The sequence below is a fragment of the Schistocerca nitens genome, chromosome 3 (assembly GCF_023898315.1).
Source record: "Schistocerca nitens isolate TAMUIC-IGC-003100 chromosome 3, iqSchNite1.1, whole genome shotgun sequence".
In the NCBI taxonomy this organism is placed as follows: Eukaryota; Metazoa; Arthropoda; class Insecta; order Orthoptera; family Acrididae; genus Schistocerca; species Schistocerca nitens.
The window spans coordinates 606,080,794-606,092,954 of NC_064616.1; the positions used below are offsets into that span (position 1 = coordinate 606,080,794).

Genomic DNA, 12,161 nt, shown 5'->3' on the forward strand with positions numbered 1-12,161 from the left:
TATAGCTATATGCTACACCATAAAACAAACACACACACACACACACACACACACACACACACACACACTCTCTCTCTCTCTCTCTCTCTCTCTCTCTCTCTCTCTCTCTCTCTCTCTCTTTTGTGATGCTTTGCACCAAGTGGAAGATCTATACTGTGCAATAAATTACACAAGTCAAAAGAACACACTATTTCTTTTCGTAGCAACAAATACTGAAAAAATACCATTAAGAGCACTCTTCAATCAAGAATGCAAAATAGTTATCTTATTCTGTAAATTTCCAATAACATTATTTGCAACAATGTTCCTATGCAATAATAAAGACCCAAAAAATAAATATTGAAGTAAATTAGCTTGTAAAATACATTATTCACTATTTTTCAGATAATGAAACAGATGCCAAAAGTTGGAGTTTCTAGGTGCCACTTCTCAAAGGAGGTTATAAAAGTGGGCAAATTGTTTCCTTTGAAAATACAAGAAAGTTGTTATAAAAAAAGATAACAATCCATGTAACTTATCCATTGTATTACTGTATTTTCACTTTTTCAAATGCAAACTCTTCTGCCCTTAATTCCTGGAGAAGAAATTCTTGCATCTAAAAGCAGGAGATGTGGAACAGCGCTCTCCTGCTCTCATAGTTCAGATTGTTGGCCCTAAATTTGGTACATTTTTATTTTTAATTTACTGTTACCTTTGTACATAAATTATCTTAACTGCACAATATCAGCAACAATGAATAGCAACAAAAACAGCTATCATCATTCTGAAACTGTGTACAAATACAACAACAATGTAATCTGCAACTGCTTACAGTACAAGAACCGGTACACACAATATCTGAAATGGTACATATGTAAACAAAACCTTTTCCTACGAGATCATGGAAATTAAGGTATTCACATCAGCCATGCTCCTAAAACTCAACTATACTGATAACTTCGTAATAAAAATTGTATCCTTTTTTGTGTCATTAATTATCTGACTATCACTTGCTTTCAGTACGGTGTATTACATAACTTACATCAATTACTTTCATGAAAGGAACATATAACTGATATTCTTCCGTTACTATGTAATTGAAATAAAACTGATATTCTTTTGTCACTAAGTAATTTAAATAAAACTGATGGAGATATTCTTCTGTTCCTATGTAAGTAAATACAGCAAATAAATGCTCATTCCCCTCTATTCATTGTTCATGCCAGGTGGATTATGGAAAAATAGGTTAAGTAGTAAATTATTTTTCTGCACATTTGAAACAATAAATTGTCAGAAAGAAAGACTCTGAAGCAATGGTAAGGCAAATGCTGAAGCACCTGGTGTTGGACTGTGCAGAACATCCAACCAACATATAGTCCACCTTTGGTGCAGAAAATTGTTTAGCAATTGTGATTAGCTTTTACAGGAAGATTTTGTTAGCCACAGTAAACATAAATTATGGTACAAAAAAGTTGATACATGACACTGCTACTCTCTCAAGTTGTTATAGTTCCATAGTTTGGTGTACAGTGTCTTTAGACAAACTCACGAAGAAGACCATGATACGTTTTGTAGGAGAAGCCTGTCAACTTCAGTCACCAGTGCCACTCAGTGAGAAACAAGTTAGTCAGCAGTACTGCACAGTATTAGCTTAAGATCAATTGGTTTAGGATTAACTGAGTGATGGACTAACACATACCCACACAAAAACAGATTTGTGAGCAGTGTACACTTCATTGACACAATCTGAACTTCCAATCATCATCTACCAATCACACAAACACAATTTCCATGTTTAGTGCACATATTAAACAGTAGTCAGCCAAAGTACAGATCAAAAGAAAGAGTGACAAAAATATTGGATGAATACTGGCATTATGACATATAATCCAGAAACCAGTTTATCACTACAGCAAAAAGTTGTGAATGATATGTAGGAGAGGTATATCTGTATGGAAGTAATGAAGGAAGATTAAGGTTTAATTTCCAATCACTGATACGGTCAGCAGAGCAGTCTTGTATGGAAGCTGTCAAAATTCGGACATGCATGACTGATGGCAGAACTGATTGACAAGTAGGATTTCACAGAGTCACTGATGACACCCGAGGGCTCCATCACTTGTGAGACCATGTTTTAGGAACAAGCTAGAAAAGGAAAAATACACCATTTACTTAAATTACATTTAACACTAAAAATAAATAACACTGCCTGCACAACACTGTGATGTTTTGCTCTCCTCAGAAATCCTTCAGTTGCAGACCTCTTTTTAAACAAAATCCTTCCCAACATGAGGGCTCATCATATTGCGGAAGTGTCCCAGCTCATATATGCTTGTCGATAATCTGTAAATTCCATAACAATGTGTTAGATATAACAGTATATTAATACAAAATTACAAAGATGTATTGATAAAAACTGTCTGCATTGATCTTTCACATGTATGGTCTTTCATTAATAATATATGAATAGTTGTGTAAAATAAAATTATATATGTCTCCTGTAATTAACTGAATATACTGCATTGATGAGTTAATAAGAGCTCAGTTCTATGTCAAGTTATCCAGGCTGTCTCACCCACCATCTCAGATTTCGATGTAAATTGGCTTATGTGTTGTTTTTAGGGAGAACACCACCAAATTTCAGCCTTTTATCACTGCTTCCACTTTATGTCACTTCAAAGATAGGAAGTTTTGTTGTTTTTAACATTGTGATGGTACAAAATGACATTTGCTAAAGGTACCACGTTTTATTTGTCACCGATACAGTTTGAAATTTTGAGGTTGTATATTCTACGATATAAGGATTCTAGGGAAGGAAAAGAAAAAAAAACCTCTCTCTCACTTTTAAATAAATGAAATCACAAAGACAGGAAAAATGTTTATTTATGTCTTTGTATTTTATTTTGCAAAAAAATGGTTCACCATTACATTGAATATAACACTGAGGGAAGTGAACAATCCCTATTTTTTCCAAACTAATCCTCAAAGCATGGGCTATCACTTGGGAAAATCACATTAATGGGGTTTTTGTTCCTTTATATATTTTTTATTTTGGTAACAAATAATGGTTTTTAATTTTTTCCTGAGGACATAACACACCCCACTGAAATTTCAAGGGTTCTGAATAGTACACTTGAGACCTAACAGAAATTTTAAGTGATGAAATTTATAAAAGAAACTTGGTCCATCAATACTACTGTAAAACAGCTCAAGGCCATTCCATTTTTGTAACAGCTTTACATTCTGTAAATGTAATTTATAACAGTAACATTTTTATTCCAAATAGAGCACACATACACTCCTTTGGAAATTAATTTAGTTCTCCCAGTTGATGTTTTATGACATTTTACAATGGCAAACATATGAGAAATGGGAACCAGACAAATACCCTCAGCTTACATATCCCTAACCTGTACCAGCTCCTCCCCAAAGTTGATTATGCAGTAGAAATAGCAGGCATCAATCCAGTGGACAACAAAACCATAGTGGCCAAGGATATACTAATTTCATTCACAGATAAAAGGTGAAACAAGGTTCATAGCCACTAAGTATCAAGTATTGCAGATATAGATCCTAATACGTAATTAGGTAATGGCCATCAGTTCTACCAGTAAGACATTGCCAGTAGAGGATCTACTTCATGCCTCTGGTATGTGTGTATGCATAACTGGTTCAACATTTAACCATTAAGCAATCAGTGAAAACTGTCTTTAAACTGGGAAATCCACCAAGGACTGAAAGGAACAAATGCTGAAAAACAGAGTGTGTGTCATTTACTATGGAGTGGGGAAAGGCAGCAGTTTGAGCAGAGGGACTGTACACAAACCACTATTGGAACTCCAGAACAGAGCCTCTTTTATGGCAGTCTAATGCCACGGCCAAGAAAAAGGATGGGGTGATCAAAATGTTCAGTGAAGCTGCAGACCTGGATTGCATAACAGAGTAGCAACTTAAGACATATAAGCTGTAGGAACAAAACCCTTTCCTCTGCCAGGAGGCTGTCCACAATGCTACTTCAAAAAAGGCACCAACTGCAACTCTGATCCCATATTGGTGTGTCATTTCCAGCAGCCAGTGCCAACGGGCTGCAAATCTGTGAGTCAGGCTCCCATAACATGGACAAGATAAAACAAAGGCTGCGTGAAGCCTCAAAAGGGTGGAGTGGTCTGCACCCAAGGAGACGCTGCCAAGGCAGTGCATAGTGTTGTGTTTTAACCAGCACAATCTTCAGCTGGTGAATATGGGGAATCCACGACAACTGGGTATCAAATACGAGTCCAATAAAGTGAGACGACTACATAATTCGACAAGACATGAGGGAAGTTAAGTTCTGGATGCAGGCTAACTATTTTACAATGGGAAAATGCATTATACATGGTCCAGTACATTAAATGTGACCACTGCCTATGCTCAGCATCAATGTGCAATAACCACTCACAGATGATAGGTTGCAGCACTAACAGTGGAGGGTATAAAGCTGGTTGTGGGGACCCGTAAACAGTGCAGTCATTGTCATAATGTGGAAACGGAGCAATGAGTGATTTATCTGATGCCCAAAAGGGCATGATCACTGGCTTTCATGCCAAGAGTGGAAGCATTTCTGAAATGGCTACATTCATAAACTGTTCATGTGCCACCATGATTAAAGTATACTGTGCATTGCAAAATGGCACTATCCAAAACTGATGCAGAGGCAACTGTGCTGCACCATTGGCCGCAGATAAAAGGGATGAAAGACAGCTGCAGAGATGTGTATGGGAGAACAGACATGCAACTGTTGAGCAACTGACCACCAGCATGAACCAAGAGGCTACCAACAGTGTCTCCTCAATGACTGTTCAGTGAACGTTGCTGTGTATGGACCTCCGCAGCAGCAGCCTGGTTCATGCACTCATGCTGATTGCTATTCATCAGTGACAAAGGCTGGAATTTGCAAACTAGTGCCACAATCAGACATCTCCTGCATGGCAACAGGTGGTCTATTCAGATGAATCACGTTTTATGCTACAGTGGACAGATGGCCATTGGTGTGAACAGCTTGAAACATCTGAAAGCAAAAACTCTCCAACAATCAATTAAAGGGTCCAGGCCAGGGGTAATCTCATCATTCTGGAAGGCAAAACAGATCAACACAAGTTTGCATCTATGCTTAAGGCACCATGTCTGTTGATCTGTGTTTCACTGTAGCCATTTTGTTGGAAGACTTCCAACTGTTGCAGCTCGGATGGCAGGATGTCTTTGTCACAGACAGCGCACGCCCTATGTACCAGGGTGGTCAGTACTGTTTATCTTTGTGCTGGATGGTGGCTTCTTGCATGAAGGTGTAGGTCTGTGTGTGTCTTCTTCCTATGCACTGCATGGCCTAGTGAACCATCTGCCTTCCTCTTAATTAAATTATCAAGGAAGGGGAGGCATCCATTTCCCTCCATTTCCATTGTAAATTTGATGTTCGGATGGATGCTGTTGAAGTGTTCCAGAAACTCACCTAGCGCCTGTTTGCCATGTCCCCATACGACAAAAGTGTCGTCGACACAGTGGAAGAAGTTTCTGTCTGGCAGTTTGAAGGGCCACCTCCTCGAAATGTTCCATATTGAGTATTGCAATCGCAGGAGCCAATGGGGAGTCCATGGCCACACATTCGATCTGCTCAAAGAATTCCCTGTTGCACTGAAAGTAGGTGGTTGTTAGTGTGTGTTCGAAGAGGCTGACTGTTTGTGGTTCAAAGTGCTGGGCTAAAAGTGCCAAGGAGTCTTGAAGGGGCACTTTCGTGAAAAGCGACGTCACGTCGAAGCTCATGAGTAGGTCCTCCCTTTGTAGTCTCTTGTCCCCTCTGCTCAACAGCGATGAGGGATACCAACTCAGCGCAGCATGGAACCCTGCGATAGCAGTAATCCGTCGGGAGCACGCCCATCAACGTCCTCTGCCGCGGACGCAGACAGAATGCTTACACCGAGAACCGAACGCGGCCACCGTATCCACCACTGCGCACATGCTGCTGGTCCACCGCAGCCACCCTAGGTCTAGTGGAGGGGGGCGACCGTGCATATGAATCTCGACACTTCGCCAGAAGATGGGTAGTATGACACTTCGCAAAACATCGCGAGATATCAACGCTACCACCCGGCTGGAGACCCGAGAAACCTTCATCAATAGTTTACGCCGGGAAAGCCTACAGTCACATATACACTGAAACCTGGCTAGCAATAACATGGAAACCCATGCTGATAAACCTTCCTTTTTTACCACATTTTCAGCTTATAAACCATTAAAATTTTTGGAGTCTATTAATAATACTTGAATTAATGAAAAAACTTGACTTTCTTATATAAAGTGGCGAGATACCCTGGTCTTGAATTGACATGTGCAAAGCAATATCTTTTCTAACATTGATTTCAGGAGAGGAAAAATTGGTCAACTGCACATGCACAGAATTTGAGAAAACATCATGGTTCTTCGACACAAAACATATAACAATTAAGCATAAAGCTTGCATTATTTACTGTAATCATCTTTGAGGAGTTTTTATGAAAATTTTCTGCTTTGTAGGTAAATATTGAAGCACTGCAGTTCACATAGTGTGACTTTGCATTCAGTACAATACTAATTATATACTAATTAATAATTATATACTAATTATATACAATAATATACAATAATATAAAATACTAATTATATACTAATAAATAACTATATAGTAATTATATACAATACTAATTATATAGTTTTTAAGTATCTAAAATTTGCACTGCCCTATCTGGATTACCCTGGTGATACAGCAGTATTTGGCTCATGATCAGTGGTCATCTAGTTTTCCTCACTGTTTTCTGTCAATCTTGGTCTTTCATGCACAATGCCCAGTGGAATAATATCACTGCTTGTCCTTTCAGTGATTTGGCGTCGACATTACAAAGCTGATTCTACTGCACAAAGTCATATTTGGAAATAAAACCACTTTGGCATTATGTACCAAAAGCACTTTCAGCAGAATATCATCTATTTTCCTCTAAATGTAATTTGCCTGAACTCTATGAAAGTTCTTCTTGAATATAATTCATGTCATCCCCGGAGTTGTCTGCAAATCATATTCCAAAAAATTCTATGTCACTAGCTTAAAAATCATGAGATTCACACAGGAAGGAAGAGATACATTTAAGAAGTGAACCCACAAATCTAGGGGCAGCAGACTTTCAGGTAGGCCAATCACACCCATATTTTAAGGATATCGACCCCAGTTAAAGGAGCTTATCTTGAGGGTTCATTGAGTTTGGCATCTAATCGGGTGTGGGTGTTACAGGCAAGACAATCTGGACATTGACTGTCATGCACTCTCATGTGGATGAATAGGAGAAGACTATTATGTGACATCTACAGTCAAAAATATTTCATGAACTACTCTAAAGTGAGTTATGGCACCGTTGTTCAACAGACGCGGATCATGATTTGAGAACATTTGTTCCATTAGAGTATCTCAGGCTGAGGTCTCGCTTCAGCCTCATAAAGGGCCATTGGCGCTGAAGTCACCTAATATGATGAAAGATGCAGGTATGGCTGAGAAATCAGCACAGTTCTCTCTTGATATGTCACCTCCCTATCCACAAAGAGATACTCGTAACACAAGATAAAAGACTATGTGTACAGCTGCAGCCTCCAATGGATTACTGAGCCATAGTTTTTCACTGTAGATGGTCTTTGTATCAATACACACCCTTGGCCCAACGCTTGATATTGTAAAACGACTTGCTATCTGTATATGGTAAGGTATATGTGTGTTTTGCAGAGAAATAGTAAAATAGCTTTGCTGAAGGTCAGAGCAAACTGCTGGCTAAAATGATAGCCACCAGAGACTACTGGGATGGCTAAATTAGCGATAACAGTTCTACTGGTTGCTATCTGTGGATGTACCCAGAGGTTATGAAAACAACAAGGTGGCCAAGTTTCAGATTCTACTTGCATCACTACTGGTTAGGAATTACACACCTTCACATATAGTTTAAATGGTTCTGTTTGAGGGGGGGGGGGCAGGAAGAGGAGGAGGAGGGGTGATTCCAGTGTACATGAAGCTGTCATATCTACCCTAACCTAACCTTTCTTTCACCTTTCATCCTTTTTCTCCTCATAATATTTTATCTCTAGTTGAGAGGTGCTGAGGCAGAAATATGAGATGAAGGACAACAGGCTCACTTTGTAGACTGTGTCCACTTCAGCTGCAGGCTTTTGTCTGGCCATAAGACAGCAGAAGGTTTGTGAGAGACCAGAGGAGGGTAGCTCCTGTGGGACACACTTCTGGTTGGGGTGGCACACTGAAAACTGAAATTCCTAATGCAGGTGTAGAAGGAACACAGGGAGGGACATTCCTGTCCCCCATGTGAATTAGCATATGCAGGTGGCCACCAGGGCTGGATGTTATGTGGCATGAGGATGTAGTCACCTTTGTTCCAAATGAGATGTTCAGTCCAGAATGAGATTTTCACTCTGCAGCGGAGTGTGCGCTGATATGAAACTTCCTGGCAGATTAAAACTGTGTGCCCGACCGAGACTCGAACTCGGGACCTTTGCCTTTCGCGGGCAAGTGCTCTACCGTAGAGCACTTGCCCGCGAAAGGCAAAGGTCCCGAGTTCGAGTCTCGGTCGGGCACACAGTTTTAATCTGCCAGGAAGTTTCGAGATGTTCAGTGTTGTAGCAAATTTAATACTCATCTCAAAATGTAACCATGTTGATTCTTGGCCTTATGGCATGTCAGATAACCAAAAGTTATGTATTACCTTTATCTTACATTATATTAAAAACAGCTTAAATCAGTCATCTCAGGGAATGATGCTCCCCACAGTTGATGCAGGTTGGTGATTGATTGTAGAGGATGTTCACATGCAGCAGTCTTCCAATCACTTCAGACAAGTCTGCTTGCACAGTATGAAGATACGTTTCCAAAACAGATCACAGATGGACAAATGAATGGCATATGCTTTCACATAGTTGTGTATCATTCTTTTACCAAGTTCAAAAAAAGTGGCACCCTAATAGGCCAAGATGAAAGCAATGGTATTGACTATTATTGTTCGCTTCCTGCTGTACATCGCAGACAAAATGGACAGACGTTATTCTATGTTACTGCAGCACAGTTTTTTGTATGTCTGCGGTATCTAGTGACAGCTAAATTTAATGCCCCAAACAACAGTTAGGTGGTTATTGAGTGTAATAATAACAGGAATATTCTTGACCTCATCACAGGAGAGCAATGCCCATGATCAGTTGGGTGGACACATTGAGATGAATTTCTTTTTCATTTTATTGACTGAAACTACGAAGAATTAACAGTTTTCAGAAAGTGCTCTCAGTTGGTCCCAGATCAAATCATATATTGTGGGAGTATATCTCTAGGTTGTCTCTTGAGTTGACTATCTTCCTTGGCTACACTGTGAGAGGAAAGTCAGAGTTATATTGTTCTATATTAGAACCATCCTTTCCTTTTGATGAGACTGCTGAGTGTTTTTCAGCCACTAGCATGCAAAAGTTGAATATATTTCAATTACCACGCAGGTACCTGATAATCCACCCCATCCCCCCTTTCACAATTGAGTGGCTACCATGTGAAGTTTTAGGCATATTGCTGTAACCACTCCCGCTAAAGGTGCTCAAGATGGAGTTGCACAATGGGTGGGACACACACGACATTAAGTGACCTTCCCCACACGGGTCATTGACTAGAAAATTCAGAAATCGTAAAATTAGACCTGGCAGCAGTGGCAACACTTAAGCTCACAAAAGCAGGTGAAAAATTAGGTGGTAAGAAAAGGAGAAACTAGAATTATGAACTTCAAGAATGGCAAGGTCACCACTGAGTGGAATCATTTAATAGACCTGAAGTCGAAAAATGGGTCATATAATATAACAGCAGCACAGAAGAGGAAGAGATGCTCCAATGGCCAGGGCCCACACAGATGCTCACAACAGACATGACCCATCTGTGGGAAGGCAATTCAAATGCAACTAATACAGTCAATATTAGACACTGCCCCTTGCTCTTGGTCTGCCTGAGAAAGTAAGATAATTGCTTGTATTACTACTTAGCAATCATGTTGTATCTACTGGTTATTATGAATTAAAGAGCAATATTGATTTCGTGGTTCGGTATCAGCAAAATGACAGTTGGCAGGTTTACATGGTTCAGTACATGGGGTATTTATTAAAAGTTTAACACTACTCATACAAGATTCAATATTCCTGCAATGGTAACATATGCAAAGCTGTGAGGTAGACACACATCAGCAATCAACGGCTCACTGAAAACATAACTTTGCACTTTAACTTTCAATAGTGTCCCAGTCAAAACACTACCTACTGCACATGGCACTGGAAAACAGAAAATGCTTTTAAATTTAATCTTGCACAATCAAAATAGAACTGCTGGATTAATACTTTGTTGAGGTATAGTAGCTGTCACCTAGATTCATTATAGTCTCCACCTTAAATGTGTATTTCCTTCAATGTGTCGAAGTATCACTTCTCCTACGCCACCAGCTGTATTCCTCACAGCCTCATGACTCTACTAGGATTAAATAAAATCACTTTTGCAGCAGAAATTTATTGGACTCTACTAGAAATGGGCTACACTGTTAATTACAAATAATAGATTATGTCATTGCAGTCTGAACCAGAAACCTATTAATTATTTGATGGATAGGTCATGTAGAAGACAAAAACCTGAAATCACATTAGTGTAGGAAGGTCTTATAGGTATTTTATGCGGCAAAGGAAATCATTTATTCAAAAACAGTGTATTCATGCTTCCTTCAACAAATAAGAGTTCATATTTAAAAACAAAATCTTTACAACACTTGCTGTGTGTGGTTCATGGACACTCAATGACCAGGTTATCAGTTCCCGTTAAAAAAATTAGAAGAAACAAATGTGGTTAAGATGTCTAAAATTTTATAAAAGAAGGAAGAGCAAGTATTACACAATTGTACCCCGTCTCTCCCAACCTCATCCACTATCAACCACAGAATCACGCTGTCTCTCAACCTTCAAGATAACATTAATAGGGACAGATGTCATAAAACTTCTTAATTGAAATGCAATGAAAGACAGAAGCACTGTGTTGTTGATAGGCACACAAACAAAAGATACAGATCTTGGCTGGTTTTTTGAATGCACTCTCTTTTTCTAGCTGTAGGAAAATCAGGCACACAAACACTCACTCATTCACACATGTAAAGATCTGGCAGTCAACTGAGCACAATGTGGGGAGACAGGCACGCACGCGCATGCATGTTTTTCTTACAGCTAGAAAAAGGAAGTGCATTCCGAAAGCTAGCCATGCTCCGTACCTTTTGTTTGCGTACCTATGTATGAATAGTGCTTCTCTGCATTTCGGACAGTCATCTCGTTTACTCCCAAATAATCCAGATTTTCAGCCAGAACTTTGTGTAAACAACTAAACTGCAAGTAATACAAGAGGAAAACTAAAATAATTACTCAAGAACATGTAGCTGGCTGATCACTTACAAAAAACATGGTCATGGATGACCCTGACACCCTTTGATGCATTTGGCTTCAGAGGGTGCGACTTTCATTTATTACATGCCTGTTTTCAAAAAAATCCTCTTGCAAGTCATTGATGTTGCTAGCATGTACAATCAAGAGAAATTTAGTTAATTTTGTCTCCGATTGAAAAAAAAAAATCACCATAAATAAGGATATTTCTCTCTTTTATTCATTACTGGCAACCATACACAACTACACACAAAATTGAATGTAAAATTCCTATACTTCACTTTCCAATACTATGACACATTTGTATAATACATGAGTACTGAACTGCAGTCAAGAAGACACTTGAAGCTATAAATACTCTGTGTTAAGGCAGTCTGCCCTGTTAACAGCTACTGAACAAACACATACATTCCAGCTATGAGTGACACAGTACACACGTGGAGTTATTAATGAGTCACAATTGTTGAATGGAATGCCTGTGAGGAAACATTCAGAAGGAATTAAGACACTGCAGGTGCGCAAGTAACAAACACGCCACACAAAACTGTTTGTGTGCAACTAAATAATTTTCTCCTTGCTATCCAAAATCTAGGTGAACGGTGAAAACACACCCTTCTGTTTGTGGAACTTATCCTATAAACAATTAAAAAGGGTCTAGCACAGAACTCATTATTTGCTTGATAGGTATG

The 12,161-nt window shown here is 39.1% G+C and overlaps 1 protein-coding gene across 1 annotated transcript in view; it reads right to left on the reverse strand.

Annotated features, from left to right (window-relative positions):
- Positions 1-26: 26 nt before the first annotated feature.
- LOC126248539 (ero1-like protein) overlaps positions 27-12,161 on the reverse strand; it is a 76,185-nt gene continuing 64,050 nt past the window's right edge. The window contains exon 12 of the mRNA XM_049949598.1: positions 27-2,322. Coding sequence (XP_049805555.1) covers positions 2,247-2,322 — 76 coding nt within the window. The 3' untranslated portion in view covers positions 27-2,246. The remainder of the gene's footprint in view (positions 2,323-12,161) is intronic.